This window comes from Eumetopias jubatus, unplaced genomic scaffold (assembly GCF_037043125.1).
Source record: "Eumetopias jubatus isolate StellerSeaLion01/CBP00866 unplaced genomic scaffold, mEumJub1_p1.0 scaffold_10, whole genome shotgun sequence".
NCBI classification, from domain to species: domain Eukaryota; kingdom Metazoa; phylum Chordata; class Mammalia; order Carnivora; family Otariidae; genus Eumetopias; species Eumetopias jubatus.
In genome coordinates this window covers 118112656-118132368 of record NW_028274816.1, presented here as the reverse complement: position 1 = coordinate 118132368, position 19713 = coordinate 118112656, and the positions used below count along the sequence as shown (strand labels likewise).

General features: G+C 35.7%; 1 protein-coding gene across 6 annotated transcripts in view; it reads right to left on the bottom strand.

Moving 5' to 3' along the window:
- The window catches only part of USP32 (ubiquitin specific peptidase 32), a 214187-nt gene that overhangs the window by 64349 nt on the left and 130125 nt on the right, over positions 1-19713 (bottom strand). For all 6 annotated transcript variants that reach the window (XM_028109328.2, XM_028109329.2, XM_028109332.2 and 3 more), the window contains 6 exons: positions 16178-16309; positions 14591-14698; positions 12492-12607; positions 11886-11948; positions 8061-8144; positions 2029-2090 (listed from right to left, as the gene is read on the bottom strand). In XM_028109328.2, the coding sequence (XP_027965129.1) occupies positions 2029-2090; positions 8061-8144; positions 11886-11948; positions 12492-12607; positions 14591-14698; positions 16178-16309 (565 nt within the window). The remainder of the gene's footprint in view (positions 1-2028; positions 2091-8060; positions 8145-11885; positions 11949-12491; positions 12608-14590; positions 14699-16177; positions 16310-19713) is intronic.

Genomic DNA, 19713 nt, shown 5'->3' with positions numbered 1-19713 from the left:
GCAATCCTACACCAAAAAAAAGTACTGAAAAATTTGTATACACACTACTTTTAAGAATAAGTAACAAACTATGTATTGAATTTATTTTTAAAAGCGAAGTTTATTAGAGATTCTGTCCTGTTTCTGAAACTTTCTACACAAATGTAGAGTATAATGGTATAACACTCAAACAATGAAGGATAGCTGATGTACTGAAAATTGAATCACAGCCATAAAAACGTGCAAGCCTATTAACCAAGATATTTCATCACAAGTAATTTTGCCTAAATACACATCTAACCAAAGGCATATAGACTTTATTACTAAATTATACTAAGAAAAATAGAGATTAAAAATAGGGGATGAAAAGGGCCTATTAATCATTTGAATCATAAGAGGCTTTACTGATATGTAAAAGTATCATTTGATATGATCTGCAGTGAAAATGGAGGCCCAAAATAAAACAATATTTTGAAGTATTCTCATTTAAAAAAAATTACAAATTCCAACAAAGGCATAAACATATGGGTATACGTATATAAAAATGTCAATAGTGCAACCATCAACAAAATGAAGTCAATCTATGGGATGGGAGGAAATATTTGCAAACCACAAATCTGGTAAGGGATTATATCCAAAAAAAAAAAAGAAATTCATATCACTTAATAGTAAAATTAATAATAATAATAATAATAAAAAATAACAAAGAACCTAAATAGACATTTTTCTAAAAAAAGACATACAAATGGCCAACAGCTACATGAAAAGATATTTAACATCACTAATCATCAGGGAAATACAAATCAAAACACAATGAGGTACGACCTCACACCTGTCAGGATGGTTATTATCAAAAACACAAGAGATAATATACACTAGCAAAGATGGAGAGAAAAAGGACCCCTTGTACCCTGCTGGTGGGACTGTAAGCTGGAATAGCCACTGTAAGAAAAAGGCTTCACATGAGATTTTAAGAAAGAACTACCATATAACCCAGCAATCCCACTTCTGGGTATATAACCAAAGGAAGCAAAATCATCTGGAAGATGACAGCTTTACTTCCATATTCTTTGAAGCATTATTCACAAAAGTCAAGGTATGGAAACAACCTAAGTGTCCAACAATGAATGAATGGATAAACAAAATGTGGTACATATATACAATGGACTATTATCTAGTCTTAAGAAGGAAATCCTGTCATTTACAGCAACAGGAATGAGGATGAAAGGAATTATACCAAGTGAAATAAGCCAAAGAGAGACAAATACTGCAAGGTATAGCACTTATATGTAGAATCATAAAAAAGTCGAATTCAGAAACAGAGAGTAGAAAAGTGGTTGTTGGGGGTTGGGGGAAATAGAGAAAGGCTGATAAAAAAGGGTACAAACTTTTGTGATAAGATGAATCAAGTCTGCAGATGTAATGTACAACATGGTGACTACAGTTGATTAACACTATAGTGTATAACTGAAGAGTGGAACTTAAATATTCTCACTCACACTAAAAAGTATGTGAGGGGCTAGTGATGGATGTGTTAATTCGATGAAGGGAATCCTTTCACAATGGATACATATATCAAATCACACTGTACGCTTTAAATATCTTACAATATTAGATGTCAATTATACCTCAATAATGCTGGAAAAAATGTCAACAGCAATTACCTGTAAATAAAGAGGTGATGGGCATTTTTTTGCTTCTTTTTGTTTAGCTCTACTTTATAATCAAACATGAATTGTTTTGTAGTAAGGAAAAATTGCTACCTTTTATCTTTTGTATAAAATGTCTTATTTCAAAAAATAATAATTCAGTACTCAATGCAATTTTAATGCTAATGAGAATCTGATTTCTGAATTAATCCAATCCCTTGGTTAGGAAATTAACAAAAATATTTCAACATGAAATTAATTTGGAGAAACAAAGTGTCACTGTAATGACTGTATTAAAATGGGACATGCTGTTACTTATTAACAATATATTTCAGGTGTCAGAAATTTCAACTATATATACATATAATGAAAAATACACAGATTGAAACTATAAACTTACCTAATAATTTGTCCTTCCTCTTCTGGAGTGGCTGGTCTTAACCCCAGAACTATGTGACATACCTAGAGAAAAAAGTGGTAAATCAAACTTCATTGACTGGTGCCAAAGACTGGACTGTATAATATTTCACATTCTCTGCATGAGTTCCACTTTGTAGATGGGAATCTGAATTAGCAATAGCTTTCAACTGATGAGTTATCAATGATTCACTTGAACAACTTTGACCTTTAAACTTTAGCTGTTTGTTTTTATTTTAAACAAACCATTTCAATAGAGGCCAACTTCCAAATCTCTGTGTGAGATAGGAAAGGAAAGGAGGGAGGGAGGGCGAGAGAGACAGAGAGACAGAGAAAGAAGAAAGAAAAGAACCATGCAGAGAATATTATTTTCATTCCTGAAATCTGAAGAGCATATCATGGCACTTGGGGAGGAAGGTGGAGGGGAGATGAAGAGGCTATAGGAGACAAAAGATATGGGTGGCACTTTAAATAGTTCAAAGAGAAAAATTATTGCCACTAATGTTAAATATGCTTTTTAAGACTCATTTCCTCCTTATTTGCCTTCTCTAAATATCATCACAAAAGATGTAATTTTTTTCAACATTTTCTCATGAAAAATTTCAAAAATACAGAAAAGTTGAAAGAATTTTACACTGAACACATTATACCCATTACCTAGATTCTAACATTAACATTTTATTATACTTGCATCTATCTATCCCTTAATTCATCCATCAATCCATCTTAATTTTTGGATGCATTTCAAAGTAAATTACAGACATTAGTACAGCTTTTTATAAATACATCAGCATGGCCAACATTAATCAGAGTTCAATATCTGTTTACAGTTTTGTTTACCTTTTGAGGTAACATTTACATAACAACAAAATCCACAAATTGGGTTTTTGAGACTCAGCAGTTCATTTTTACTGCTGAGTAGTATTCCACTGTTTGAACATACCACTGTTTGTTTCATCCATTCTCATATTAACAAATACTTGAGCTTTTAAAACCTATTTTTCTTTTTTAAAGATTTATTTATTTGAGGGGCCTGGGGGGAATCAGAGGGAGAGATTCTTCAAGCAGACTCCCCACTGAGCCTGATGCAGGGCTTGATCTGACTACCTCATCTGACCTGAGCCAAAATCAAGAGTTGGACGCTTAACCGACTGAGCCACACAGATGCCTCAAAACCTATTTTTCTAAGCAAACTTACAGAAAATGGAAATACTGGGTAAGTCAAGAAATAGAACACTGCTATCTCATCCAAAGTCCCACTATGGGTTCCTTCTCACACATCACTGAGCCTCTTTGATGTAACCATGATCCTCAATTCTGTCACCATAGAATAGGTTTTGTCTGCTTTTGAATTTTTTGGTCTAGTATTTTCAACTCAAGATTATATAAGATTCATCCATGTTTTTGTGTATGGCACTATTATACTTATTTTCATTGCATTACAATATACCACTCTATGCACATGTTACAATTTACTTATTGTTTATGTATTTATTGTTGATAAGTACTTGGGTCATTTTCTGCTTTGGGCTATAACAAGTTATAAGAACTTACCTGTATGTCTTATGGTGCTCAGATATACACGTTTCTGTAGGGCTTACATACAGGGTAGACTTTATGAGTCATGGAGTAAGTGTACATTCAACTTTTGAAAATACTGCCAAGCAATTTCCAAATTATTTGTTTATTTTTTTAAAGATCTTATTTCTTTATTTATCAGAGAAGAGTGAGAGAACACAAACAGGGGGAGTGGCACTCCCCACTGTGCAGGGAGCCTGACACGGAGCTCAATCCCAGGACCCCGGGGTCATGACCTGAGCTGAAGTCAGACACTTAAGTGACTGAGCCACCCAGGTGCCCCAATTCCCAAAGTATTTGTAATAATTTATATACCTACTGGCAATGTATGAGAGTTCCAGGTTCTTGTTATCCTCACCAATACTTCATATCACTTAAAAACTATTCTGGGGCATGTCTACTACTATTTCATATGTGGTTTTAATAGTATTTCTATGATGACTAAGGAGCCCCTTTTCATAACATTAACTATTTGGATATTCTCTTTGGTAAAGCATCTCTTCAAGTTTTCTTTACACATTTTTATACTAAAGTTTTACCTTTTTCTCATTGATTTTTATGCTCTGTATGCCCTAGACACCCATCTTGTTGGATATAGGTATCACAAAGAACTTCTCCCACTGCACTACTTATCTTTTCATTTTCTTAATGGTATCTCCCAATTAAAAAACAAAAATAAAAAACCTCTTAATTTTACTGAAGTCCAACTTAAAAACTTTTCCTTGGTGGTTAATGCTTTCTGTGTCCTTTTAAAGAACTCTTTTCCACCTCAAAGCCATTAAAATATTCTTGTACATTATTTTCTAAATGCTTTATTTTTACCTTTCAAACTTTTTAGACTTATAATCCTACTTGGGATTAATTTTCATCTATGGCATGAGGTAGGAATAATGATGCATTTTTCCCCATAGAGATACCAATTGACCCAGTACACCATTTATTGACAAGATCATCCCCTCCCATCTGCAATGCAATGTCTTCTTGGTTATAAATCAAGTGATCACATACATGTAGGTCTGTTTAAATAAACTCTCAGTATTGTTTCACTGGTCTATGTCTACCTTCACACACACAAATATCATATTGTCTTAATACTGTTGTTTTACAGGAAGTCGTAATATCCGGTGACTTCAGTCCTCTAACACTGTTCTTTACATTATCCTATTTTTGGCCCTTTCTACTTCTTTATGTACTTAGAATCAGCTTAAGTTCCACAAAAACAATGACATTAAACTTTCTGGGATTTTGATTGCTAGCATACCAAATCTACAAACCAATTTAAAGGGATCTGACACCTTGAAGATGTTGAGCCTTAAGACCCATAAATGTGGATTATCTTCCTCTGCATTGGTTTTTTATTGCGTCTGTAATAAATTATCACAAATTCAGCATCTTAAAACAACACAAATTTATTATCTTACAGTTCTGTAGGTCAAAAGTCAGACATGGACCTCGCTAGGTTAAAAAGTCAAGGTGTCGGGCGCCTGGGTGGCTCAGTTGGTTAAGCGACTGCCTTCGGCTTGGGTCATGATCCTGGAGTCCCGGGATCGAGTCCCGCATCAGGCTCCCTGCTCAGCAGGGAGTCTGCTTCTCCCTCTGACCCTCTTCCTTCTCATGCTTTCTATCTCTCATTCTCTCTCTCAAATAAATAAATAAAATCTTTAAAAAAAAAAAAATCAAGGTGTCGGGGCACCTAGGTGGCTCAGTAGGTTAAGCATCTGCCTTCGGCTCAGGTCATGATCCCAGGGTCCTGGGGTTGAGTCCTGTATCAAGCGCAGGGAGGCTGGTTCTCCCTCTGCCTCTTTCTCTCTGTCTCTCATGAATAAATAAATAAAATCTTAAAAAAAAAAATCAAGGTGTCAGCAGAGCTGCATTCCTTTCTGGAGGTTAAAAAAAGAATACAGGGGCCTGGGGGTTTCAGTTGTTAAGTGGCTGCCTTAGGCTCAGGTCATGATCCCAGGGTCCTGGGATCGAGCCCCGTATTGGGCTCCCTGCTCGGCCGGGAAGCCTGCTTCTCCGTTTCCCACTGCCCCTGCCTGTGTTCCCTCTCTCGTTGTCTCTGTCAAATAAATAAGTAATCTTAAAAAAATAAAAAAGAATAAAAAAAGAATACATTTCCTTGCCTTTTCCAGCTTCCAGAGTTCATCCACATTACTTTGCTCACAGCCCCTTCCTTTACCTCAAAGCCAGCATCTCTAACCCTTCTTCCAATGTCATTTCTCTCCCTCTCCTCCTTTACCTCCCTCCCTCTTTCTGACCACAGCTGGAAAAGGTGCTCTACTTTTAAGGACTCATGTGATTAGATAGGCCCATCTGCTAGGCTAATCTCCCTGTCTCAGAGTCTTTAACCTGATACATCTGCAAAGTCCCTTTTGCCATGTAAGATTACATATGCAAAGGTTCCAGGGATTAGGGCATGGATAACTGGTGTTGGAGGTGGTGTGCATTTTTCTGCCTACCACGCTTTTTAAAACTTGACACTTTTTGACAAATGCACAAGAAACAAGACCCTGGTTATGTTTAGCATGCTTCCTCTGCAAAATATTGCGCACTGAGTTTACAAAAAAGATTGAAAATAAAGATACTACTACAGGGATGGTTTTCTAATTCTATTGACACTTATGTATGTTACACTTAAATAGCCAAAACACTCAGTCAAGAGGGATCTTGGCAAATAAGAGCGTAATTCAAGCTTTTATTGCTAGACTTACCAACTAACTCTACCAATTTTAAGACACATAGAAAATAAAACAACTTAGCATAACAGTCTCTTACTTAAAAGTGTATTGTATATGAAATAAAGTGAATGTAGTAAAATGTATGTTAAAATGTAGGTGACAGGTATTCAATGGAAACTATTCCAGCTCTTCATAGTATGTTAGAAACACACACACACAAAAGTAAATCTCAAGCATATGCTTATTTATAAATAAGTCATAGAAAAATAGTGCCACTCCAAGTCCTTGATAAGAATGAGAAAAAAAATAAGAAAATAGAAAAGGCAATACAAAAAAAATCAAAATGCTATGCTATGTGAGAGCTACAAGATGACACAGACATAAGCCTAAGTGATCTAAATGTTTATATAATTATGAGATAAAGTAATGAGGATATTATTTTAAATGAGATAAAAATAGTTGATCAATTTACCAAGCAAGTCATTTCTGTTTAGAATAGTGATTTATACAATTTTTGTATTTGTTTATATTTTATAAAGCCATCAACTTAAATCCTGATGAAAATTATAACTGATAGTGGAGCAACTGCTTGATGTAAATTGATATTACAGGCTTTTTAGACTGCATATGTTTTATATCTATAGTCATTAGTCACTAGCTATTAGGAAGAGGCCAATTTCCATTTATTCCAACATAGCCATACACAGACGAGTTTTTCTTTTTTTTTAAAATGGAAGAGTATCACCCAGCCACCCCATCCCTCCCACCCCACCCCCACTCCAGCAACCCTCCATTTGTTTCCTGAGATTAAGAATTCCTCATATCCGTGAGGTCATATGATACATGTCTTTCTCTGATAGACTTATTTCATTCAGCATAACACCAGCATGGAGCACTGGGTGTTATGCACAAACAATGAATCATGGAACACTACATCAAAAACTAATGATGTAATGTATGGTGATTAACATAACAATAAAAAATTTAAAGAAAAAAAATGGAAGAGCATGATAGATACAAAAATACCAAACTTTACTGACCTTCACAGGGGTGTTTTTACAAGGGAAGGAAAATAAAAAAAGAATCTAAAATACCACTACTAAATCAACCACTACTATTTATGAAGAATTATAAAAAATGGGAAATCATAAATTACTTTTTTAAACTGGAGCAAGAGAACTACTCTAATGAGGAAAATAGTTGAAATCTGGCAAGCCTTATGACTTAATGTTCATTCCTGGCATTTTGCACTTTTTCTCTCCTCCTTCTTCAATCTTTCTTGGTTCTTCTAAAGAATTTTTTAAAAAATTTAGAAACAGCCTTGCAGCCAAAATAATCTAACTGGAGAGACTGTGTACATTGAAAATTTTACAGCTGCCTACTTATGATCCATCTTTCTGTTCACACTGACTGAGTTGTTAGGAAGGGCCTTTAAAAAAGACAACAGTGAAGAAAAATAGGAAATTATGATGGCTTTTGCAATCTAAAATTATTCTCTATGTATTTAACACGCTGGTCTACCATGAGTTATAAGATAAATAAAACATAATCACCTCTATTCTACTTCCTCATCTCTCATGTCATGATTTTGAGATGCCTCAGGGCTCTCATACTCTATCTTACCATCTTTCAGGTGTATACAGGATAATGTAGTTCTTTTTATAATAGGTGGTTTTGTAGCTGAGTTGTAATAACCACTACACAATGAAACAGACGTAGAACTACTATTTTCTGTACCTGTCATTTACCTTAAACATACCTGGAAAAGCAGATTCAAAAATTCATTGGCAAGAACATTTTTCACACTCCAGATCTGATAGTCTTCTAGAGTAAGATGGCCCATCTGAAAGAGAAAGAATATTTTAGAAGATTTCATGTTAAGAAATGTCCTCATTTTTAAAGACTGTTTTTTTTTTTTTTAATTTATTTGAGAGAGAGAGAGGAGGGGACGCATAAGCAGGGAGGAGGAGCAGAGGGAGATGGAGAAGTAGACTCCCTGCTGAGCAGGGAGCCCGACAAGGGGCTCAACATGGGGCTCAATCCCAGGGATCATGACTTGAGCTGAAGGCAGACGCCCAACTGACTAAGCCATCTAGGCACCCCAAGAATGCCCTCATTTTTATAGCATTTGAATAAAATCTGGTTTATTAAACTTATATCAGTAATTTTTCTGAAAGCAAACCAAAAATTTAAAGTAGATGCTGTGTGTTCATCTGAAAACTTAGACCAGCTAGGATAAGTTTAAAAGTAACAAAACTCTGTCAAAGCAGTCAGTGGTAATAAGGACAATTTATTGTCAACAATCTTCATTCCTCCAAATAGATCTGGGAAATAACTCACATTATCTCCTGCTTCAAGGGTTATCTATGGAAAACCGCAAAAGGCTCTGAATAGGGAAAGTGGAATATTTACAAATTGTGAAAGCAAAAAGCAGACTCTCTGGATTATGCACTTTATTCTAATAATTTTCTTTTCTTTCTTTTTTTTAAAGATTTTATTTATTCATTTGAGAGAGAGAAAATGACCCAAGAGAACATGAGCAGGGGAAGGGGCAGTGGGAGAGGCAGAAGCAGGCTCCCTGCTGAGCAGGGAGCCCAATGTGGGGCTCTTCCAGGACCTCAGGATCATGATTTGAGAGGAAGGCAGACACTCAACCAACTGAGCCACACAGGAGTCCCAATTCTAACAATTTTCTAAGCCCCTCTTAGAAATATCTGACAATATTATCAGACTAATTAGACATTTAAAGGAACTTGATAACAAATTTTTGATATATCAAAAATGAATAAATAACTATATTAATTTTCCCCAAAAAACAATTTAACAAATTACAAGTTGAGTAAAGCAACATTTTTGTGGTGTCAACATATACAAAAAATTACATATGCATATAGAGGCAACATGTTTTTTTCTTGTTCAGCAGAACTATAACCATATAGTTCATATAACTATAATTTACTAAAATTATAGTAAAGCTATAACTTTACTGCATGTGTTCAATTCTAGATGAACAGTAATGTTTTTTGCTTTTATTAATGATATTGATATGTTCTCTTTTCACTATATGATAACCATATATGATACAAAAAGATTTTAAAGTACTGTGATTATAATTATTAGTTTTCATAATACAGCTTCTTCTTAGTATGTTAATACTAAATCTAAAAGTACCAAAAAAAGTGTAATATTGACATAATCTGTCTCCAGTGATAATGGTTAATAGGTTTGGCTGAAAGGTCCAAGTTTTATTCTAAACTGTTACCATTATTAGCTTCTTGTTTTTTTTCTTTTTTTTAAAGACTTTATTTATTGGGGTGCCTGGGTGGCTCAGTCATTAAGTGTCTGCCTTCGGCTGAGGTCTTGATCCCAGGGTCCTGGGATTGAGCACCGCATCGGGCTCCCTGCTCTGCGGGAAGCCTGCTTCTCCCTCTGCCACTCCCCCTGCTTGTGTTCCCTCTCTCGCTGTAACTCTCTCTGTCAAATAAATAAATAAAATCTTTTAAAAAAATTTTATTTATTTATTTATTTGAGAGAAAGAGTGAGTGAGAGTAAGAGAGGGCACGAGTGGGGGAAGGGAGAGAGAGAAACAGACTCCCCTGCCAAGCAGGAAGCCCAGTGCAGGGCTCAATCCCAGGACCCCAGGATCATGACCTGAGAGGAAGGTAGGTCAACCTACTTACGCTCAACCAACTTAGCCACCCAGATGTCCCTAATTATCTTCTTGTTAATGTTCACAGTAGAGCCAGAAGAAGAAATTACATCTTACATAAAATAGACAGTAATAATACCTACATATTTACCGCTCAGAAAAAGGGTATTAGAAATGGTACCTCTATATCAGGGATTTCCTAACAGAAATTTTTCCAGGTTTCTATGCATATCAAAGAGAAGTGGATACCTTAGTTTTTTGGAAGAGAGAAGCAAAGGAGGGAGAAGGCTGTATTGCCAAACAAGCTCAAGCCCTGTAAGACTCACTTCTATTATTTGTTTCTATTGAGCATCAGTTAATAAGACTATAATGATTCCTTCTGGAATTGTGACTGAAGAAAGAAAAAAAAAAACCTGATGTCACTTATTTTTTCTAAACCTCTGTAATACCACTACGGACTATCTCTAACCAATCTGGTACTTGGTACATATCCATGTTTGAATGGAAAGGCTCAAAATAACTCAAATGTGCCTCACATATGTGCTTTATTTTCAATTTCACACAGGGTCACAAAGACATTACAGTAATATAAGCCATAGGAATAAATCTATAATAATATCCTTATTAATAAATGTTGTCTAAAAAAAATCAAGAATTTACTCTTTGTAAAGTATATGCTTATTCCTGGTATTACATGACTAATTTGGTTGCCATTAAATAATTCAGGGGAGAGCTTTACCAATACTATTGAAAAAAGTAATTCAGGAATGTATGCATTACCCCCAGATTGAGATAAAAAATCATTTCCATCAGAGTGCCTGGGTGGCTCAGTTGGTTAAGCATCTGACTTCGGCTCAGGTCGTGATCTCAGGGTCCTGGGATCAAGTCCCACGTGGGGCTCCCCATGTCGAGCTCCCCATGTTGGGCTCCTGGCTCAGCAGGGAGTTTGCTTATCCCCCTGCCCCTCCCCCTGCTTGTGCACTCTCTTTCTCTCAAATAAACAAAATCTTAAAAAAAAAATCATTTCCATCATCCCAGATATCTTACGGTCCTTCCCAATTAATCCACCCATCCCCCAAATAACTATTCTAATACCTATCACCATTTGTTAGTTTTGCCTCTGTTTTTGAGTTTCATATACATGGAAACATACAGTAAATATTCTTTATTGTGTGACTTCTTTTGCTCAGTATAAGGTTAGCCCTACCATAACTTATTAAAATGGGAAAAATAAATATTATAAACCATAGATGATAAGGGCTATGTCTACTTAATTTTTATAAAATACCTAGCTTATAAAATATAGATGTATATATAAACACTTAATGGAGTTGTTTAAAGATGGAATGGGCTGGGCGCCTGGGTGGCACAGTTAGTTAAGCATCTGCCTTCAGCTCAGGTCACTATCTCGGCGTCCTGGGATCAAGCCCCACTGCCCTTCCGCCCACCCCTGCTTGTACTCTTTCTCTTGTGCACACACCTCTCTCTCTCTCTCAAATAAATAAATAAAATCTTAAAAAAAAAAAAAAAGATGGAATGGGCTATCTTTAGAGACAACTTGGAGGTACTATAACTAAGTCCAAATAAGCACTTGGAGGAGATGATGCAGGAGAGATTCAAATATGTATATAAGCTATATATCCTAATTCAGAGTACCATGGTAGTTTTATTTATTTATTTTTTAAAAGATTTTATTTATTTATTTGACAGAGAGAGACACAGTGAGAGAGGGAACACAAGCAGGGGGAGTAGAAGAGGGAGAAGCAGGCTTCCCGCAGAGCAGGGAGCCCGATGCAGGGCTCGATCCCAGGACCCCAGGACCCCAGGATCACGACCTGAGCCGAAGGCAGACGCTTAACGACTGAGCCACCCAGGTGCCCCACCATGGTATTTTTAGAAAAGAATATAATTCATTTTAGTCCTAGCTAGACTCACCTTTGTGGTGTCATGTGCATTTAATATGCCTTCTACAATGTCAGATAGATCCGTATGTAACTCCTTTAAAAAAAGAGATCCAAAGGAATAATTAGAAAAGAGTAGTTACCATTTTTATTATTCAATGGCTAAAGTATACTGTATTTTGGTCAAGTATTTAAAGAATTTTTTTATTAAAAATTTTTTTAATATTATTTTATATTTTTACAGCGTTATACATGTTATATTGGTTTCAGGTATACAATATAGTGGTTCAATAATTCCATACATCACCCACTGCTCATCACAAGTGCCCTCCCTAATTCCCATCACCTGTTTAACCCATCCTCCCACATCCCTCCACTCTAGTAATTATCAGTCAAGTACTTTTTTAAAATTACCTTAATAAATAGATTTGCTTTGAAATAATTAAGAGAATTCTCCTGCAGTTTCATTCTTACTTTACACAGTAAGTTCAGTTTATTAAATTTTCTAAGGCATATTCTCTTCCCAATTTTGTACCTTCAGCTATGAATATGTGGAGTAGTAGCCTCTCTTTTTAAATCCTCCACTCTATTTTCCTATTGGAAGTTTACATGCAACAATATGTATAAAATCAGAACTTACCGGGATATCATCTGTACGGTTGTCCTTCCACACCTCTAAAAGTGCAACCACCATGTCTCTCAGTTCAACCCTGGAGAGAACTCCATCACGGTCAACATCAAACACCTTGAAGCAAACTAAAGAAAAGAAACTCTTATGGAGGGAAATTACTTTTCTATTCTGAAGTACAATGACTTTCACTAGAAGTTGCCCTACTAAAATCACTTAGTTTCTCAAGCAAGTATATTCTGGATTAAGTTCTCATCTGCAGCAGACTATAATACGTCTTTAAAGTCCTCTGCACTAGTAGGATTTCTGCATACTTCATATATCTCTCTCTGAATCACTACCTGGGTTACAGAGTCCTATCCTTTCCCCAAATCTAGAGCTAAATTCCTTGCAAACTAATAAAAAAGGTTTAAGTTACCATACAATAAATATTACAATACCTCAGAGTTTTGAGGAGGTAATCCAAGCCTTTAATTTCTAATATTTAAAACTGATCATTGCAGAATTGATTTTTATAATGTTGAAAATATTCCATTTATATTAAGAATCAATAATAAGGTGGGGCACCTGGGTGGCTCAGTCGGTTAAGCGTCTGACTCTTGGTTTTGGCTCAGGTCATGAACTAAGGGTCATGATATCAAGCCCCACTTTGGGCTCCATGCTCAGTGGGGAGTCTGCTTGAGATTCTCTCTCGCCCTCTCCTGCTGGCCCTCCCCATCCCTGCTCACTCTCACAATTGCTCACTCTCTCTCAAATTTAAAAAAGAAAAAAGAATCAATAACAAGGTGTTATAAAGATGGTCTGCTTCCACTCTGCCTCTCTAATATAATTAATGCACACTCAATTTTTTGCCAAAGAACAATTTCAACTCTTCAATGAAGTTATATACAACATACTAAGAATTAGAAATATCAGCAGTGGGGTGCCTGGGTGGCTCAGTCGGTTTAGGTGTCTGACTTTGGCTCAGGTCATGATCTCAGGGTCCTGGGATTGAGCCCTGCTCAGCAAGAAGTCTGCTTCTCTACTCAGCAAGAAGTCTGCTTCTCCTTCTACCCCTCCCCTAACTCCTGCACATACACTCTCCCAAATAAATAAATAAAATCTTCAAAAAAAAAAAAAGAAAAGAAATATCAGCACTTTCCTAATTAACTCCAAACAAATCACGACAGTTTGCTAACTTCTGTTAGTCCATCAGCAAAAAGGAAATTAAAAACAAATATAAGGTGATAATTAACCTCATATGAGAAGCAAAGATTTCAGCCTCCTTATTTAAAATTAGAACTTTAATGGGAACATGTAATCTACTATAAAGCCAGACTGTAGTAATGGCATATCATCAGGGAAGAATCCTGAATTTTAAGATTAAATAATTATCTATTTCAATATGCCGCCATAATAATTATGCTATTAAATCAATTGAGTGCATCACAGTAAATATTACTAAAGAAGATCAAAATATCAAATAGCACACCCAAAATAAGTGACATTTGTGAAGCTGTATTTTAGAAAGACACAGAAATGATGATCCTAGTAAATACAATAGAATTAGGTTCCAATTTGTTGCATTTTCTCAAATATGGTTAAGATTTAATAATGTAATGTACTTATGCTTGTAAATTATGCTATAACATTTTAGCTAGGTTAAAAAGACCATTTTAGTATTTAATAAAGTTGTGTTTTGATCATAGATTTCATCTTACTAATAAAATATTAATGTATACAAGTGACAGAAAATGAGTTGTACTTTAAATTATGCAAGACACAAAATTCTCTATGGACTACCAGAAAATGTTTTCTAAATGCTTACTGTCAAATATATTGTGACTGATGTAGTTCACTTATCATGAACTGCAAATTCATCAGGAAAATCAATTCCATTATTAATCACAAAGATCCCAAACTACTCCACAGTAAAAAAGAAGAGAAGATTGAATCCTTAGACTGACTTCAGTAAAACCTCAACGTGAGACTGGTATTTGCCAACCTGACAACGTGATAAAAATTCAAGCCTTAATACACAGATGATGTTACATGGATGAATGCTAATTTTTTCTCTGTATATACAGTTTGCAAATTTTTAATTGTTTAAATTAAATGTTTAACACACTTACATTTTTGTCTTTCAGCCAGGGGTCCCCTGCAACAGGCTGATAACCCACAAGATATCTCCTTAAAATCTATATGATTGTCACGATTTTCATCAAAAGCATTGAACAAACCTGTGAAATAGGAAAAGACACCATAAATCACAGCCAACAAGCCTCCTAATGTTAATACTATCATGTTTATGAAAGGAGAATGACACCCATAAACTGGCCAAATTAAAAAAAAAAAAGTTTATCAGTAATTCCCACTGTCTCAGGAAGCATTTTTCTCCTGGTATAACTAAAACTTAAGATCCTCGCAGAAAATACATTACAGTCGTTTAGTGTTCAGTTATATTTTCCTGTTTGTCTCTATCTTCTATCAGTTGTAACAGCTAAAGATGACAATAGTATGTAAAAAATTAAAATCAATTTAAAAAATTAAAAACTGAAAAAAATCAGCAATTACAATTATCCTTACTTAGAAAGATTAAGAAGAAAAAGGAAAAATGAAGGAGAAAAGCTGATGTATGCTCAAAGATATAACATGTTATGTAAGCTCCCATAAAGCTTTCATTAAGCAAAGAAAAAAAACACCATATTACAAACAAAAGATATTCTCTGTACTGTAGTCTTCTTTGTCATAGTTCATGTTTTATAAATAAATATTTAAAATCAGAAAGAGAATATAATCCTGTGGTTTTTAAACTTTTTGTAAAATACAAGTGGAATAATTTTGTTTTCAAATAAAATGATTTCTCAATATTCAATTCTAAAAAGGTAAAATCCCAATTGCACTGTTGAAGTAAGTGGAAAAGCCTAGAGCCCTATCTGCTCTGGCTCCTCCAATAAGTACTTCTGAAGTAGCCCAGGAATCTGAAGAACACAGACTGTACATTTTAAGAATGTAATTCCTTAAACAGTAGAAAACTAAAGCTCAGGAGGGGTTAAATGATTGGCCAAAAGTAAAGAAAAGTTGAAAAAGGTCAGAATCAAAAAGAGAACCCAAATATTCAGATTCTGAATATTTTTATGATATCACCCATAATTACTCTCTGTATTCCTAATTAAACAAAAAATGTTATAATAATGAAAAGTTTAGAGCTAGAAAGGACCTCAGAGATGGTCCAGTCCAACAGTTTCTTAAATCTTTTTTTGGTGCAGGGGGTATAGGGGTGGGGTGGGGTGGATACAGCAGTGGAACCTTCTTATGTAGAAGAAAAAAAGTGGAGGCGCTTGAGGTGAAGAAGAGGTGGGGTTATGTGTGGAGACCTGGAGCTCTACCCAGGCAGTGACCACCACCCTAATCCCTGTACCAGTGGCTGAGATACTTCACTGGAATACAGTGACTAACTTGGTCAAACTCGTTTTATATTTGAGGATATTCAGGTGCAGGGAGCTAACCTTTATGCAAGGTTACATAGGTAGAATAGGAAGCTCAACACTACAATCTTAATTCCCCTTTTAGTTTTTTTCCACTATACTATTTTTAAGAAACTTGCAAACTTATAACATTATGGGGTCTTTTAGAGTTAAGATATATTGATTAGAAATAAGAGATGGCTTCAGGTGTGTTTACCTAAGAACATTTGTAGAAAATAGAATGATTCCTACCTTCACTTAGAGATGGACGAATGGGTGGTGAAACCAATGGGCCAAATGTCTCTAGGTCAAACCGTCCAGTCCGGGATTGAGCCTTTAGCAACCAGTAGCGTTTCTCCAGATCAATGATGTCTGATTCCTCCACTGAGCGTTAAATCAAGTAAGATTATAAAACCTCAGACTTCTCTTCTAGGCAGTTAGTTCAACCTGATCATTTAACTTCCAAGGATACATTTTAATTTTCCAATTCAATTGCTAAAAACAATTACCTAAACAACACTCTGAAAGACAAATACATTATATCTAAAATGGCATGAAAATTGGGGTGCCTGGGTGGCTTAGCTGGTTAAGTGTCTGACTCTTGATTTTGCTGACTCTTGATTTTGGCTCATATCATGATCTCAGGGTCATGAGATCTAGCCTGGAGTTGGGCTCCCCACTGGGTTTGATTAAGATTCTCTCTCCCTCTCCATATGCCCCTCCCCCACCCCCGCTTGTGCTCTAAAATAAATTAAAAAATAAAGAAAACGGCATGAAAATTAAATTTAAATTAATATAAAAGTGGCTTCAAAATCAGAAAAAAAATGTTTGCAATTTCCCATTAAGTAGTTTGCTTAAATCCAACATGTAAAATAATAAACAACTGAGATATTTCTTTTTGGGTTCCTATACCACTTTTCTTATACTCATTTTTCATAATTTTCAATCTCTATCTTGGATTTAAAGATTTTTTTTTAATTCACATTAGTTAACATATAGTATATTATTAGTTTCAGGGGGAGAATTTAATGATTCATCAGTTGCATGTAACACCCAGTGCTCATTACATCAAGTGCCCTCCTTAATGCCCATCACCCAATTACCTCATTCCCCCCACCCACCTCCCCTCTAGCAACCCTCAGTTTATTCCCTAGAGTTAAGAGTCTCTTATGGTTTGCCTCTCTCTCTGTTTTTATCTTATTTCATTCCTGGTTACACTGTAATCATCCTAATAGCAGGATCCATGTCTGATTCATCCTGTTGATAGAATAACTACCTACAGAGTCGATACTTATTAAATTAATGAAAAAGAATATGAAAAGGATCTTATAAATAACAAAAGTCAATAAATGACAGATGAGGTAGAATAGGATTTATAATGTGGTAAGTAATAGGAGCATCATGAAAACATGAATATCTTTCTCTCCTCATTCAACAGAGGGTACAATAAAAAATTACAGATAAGCTCCAACCATAGTTACATTTTATATGTGCTTTTCCCCCCAAAGAACTAAAGTAAGATCTAGAAAGCAAGCAGGTGAGTCCTTCCATTGCCATGGTTTTTTTTACCTGCAGCCACTTTCCAGACATTGGTAAGGTATGAGGACCCAAAGCAGTGAGATTTCACTAAGTTAAACCGAGAAGCTGTAGTTCTGGGAGGTTAAGACAGCTGAAATTTACAGGGCAGATTACTGGAGAGGAAAGAGTTATACAAAGAAAGAGCTCCAAAAGTCCGCACAGGACTCTTGTTGAGTTTTGGCAGAATAGCAGAAGAGTAAGCTGTGTATGCACACAGTGAAATTCATTGAGGCTGGGCTTGGATATGCCTAAGTTTTGACCAGCCAGAGTGGAGATACCTTACTGAATGAACACTGGGAGTATTCATAGACTCAGAGGGTCACACTTAAAAAAGGGGAAAAACTAACTCCAGAATAAAGACTACTCCAGACCTGCCCCAACACAGCTTTTAAAAAAATCCTTCAAAATGTCAAGCTGATCCACAAGTAATTTAACTGCCTATCAAAAGAAAACAAACTTCTTTTAAAGGGAGAATCCACTTAGCCTTAAGATTCACAATGTCTAGCATCCACAAAAATATGAAAACAAGCAGGAAAAAGTGATCCAAAACCAAGATAAAAATTAGTCAATACAAAAAGCTAATAGAAATAACAGATGATGGAATTAGCAAACAAGGCCTTAAAACATCTATTAGAAATACCTCAAGAATTTACGGAAAACCATGACTACACTGAGGAAAGAAATGGAATCTATAAAAAAGTACCAACTGGAACTACTAAAGAATACAATATCTGAAATTTAAAAATTCACTGGAAAATTTAATAGCAGACTAAAACCTACAGAGGAAAGATAAGTGATTCTGAACACCAAGCAAAAGAAATGCTATCCAAATGGAAGCATAAGGAGAGAAAAAAGGTGAAGTTACTAGAATCTTAGTGAACTATATAAGATAGTATCAAGCAGCACAACACACATGGGATCCCATAAAGGGATGGCAGAAAATATCTGAAATAATAACAGCTGAAAAATTCCCAAATCTGATGAAAACTGTAATTCCACAAATCCCAAAGTTCATTAAACAACTCTGTGTAAGAAAAATTCAAAGAAAACCAAACCACGGCAAGTCACAATCAAATTGCTAATAGCAAAACTTTAAAGCAGCAACAGAGGTAAGCAAAACACATTACAAACAAGGGAACGAAGATAAGCAATGACTTCCCTTCAGAAACAAGGGAGCCAGAAGACAATGGGGGAAAAAAGTGCTGAAAGAAAAAAAGTACTGTTAATCTCATATTCTATATCCCGTGAAAATATTCTTCCCCCAAAAAAGGCAAAATGAAGAATTTTTTGGACAAATCAAAGCTGAGAGACTTCATCAATAGCAGAACTGCACCAAAAGTAGTATTAAAGGATGTTCCTCAGACTGAATGATGCCAGAGAGCAATCAACACAAGGGAATGATGAAAATAGGGAATGCAAAGTCCCTCATTTCCATGGGGCTGATATCACTGATCATCCCAGATTTTGGATAGGAGCTTGACTGCAGCTTTGGTTAGACTAAGTTTGCCTCTGTTCAAATGCTTTGAAAACTGAGTTCAGATTTTTATTCAGGAAAACCCAGAAACTGCTAGTTTTTGAAATTAGGGGTCCATAAACTCCAGCCTAAAGGCTGCATGCATGTTTATATAAATAACATTTTATTAAAACACAGCCACGCCATTTACTTACATATAGTCTATGACTGCTAATGTCTTATAATGGCAGAGTTGAGTAATGGTGATAAACAGACATATGGCCCCCAAGTCTGAAATATTTATTATCTGCCTTTTTAAAAAAATGTTTTGTCAATCTCTGTGTTAGATCTTAAACTTGCATGACCGCAAGACCAAAACTATGAGACTTCACAAAATGACAGCACCTAGGGACCACAGAGCCTTGAGACTGCTAGCCTTCAACAGTCTGAGATTTCAAAACTGTTAGGCCATGAAACTGCAAATCAAGAGATCTCTCTTCACTTTTCAGCTTGCCCCCAATCTCAGCAAGATTTCCACATGAGAGAACTGGGTGGAAACAATTATCTTTGTATTTAGGGTCTCTTCAGATTCAAATCTGAAACAGGTTTCTCAAAAGTCTGGCTGGTTTCTCCTCATTCCCGTAAAGCTTGTCCTCAGGCAGGCTCACTCCTCTGCCAGCCTTACTCCCAATCTCAGCCTCTGGCCTGAGATAGGAAAGACCTCTACATCCCTTGATCACCTAGGAAGGGCTTTGTC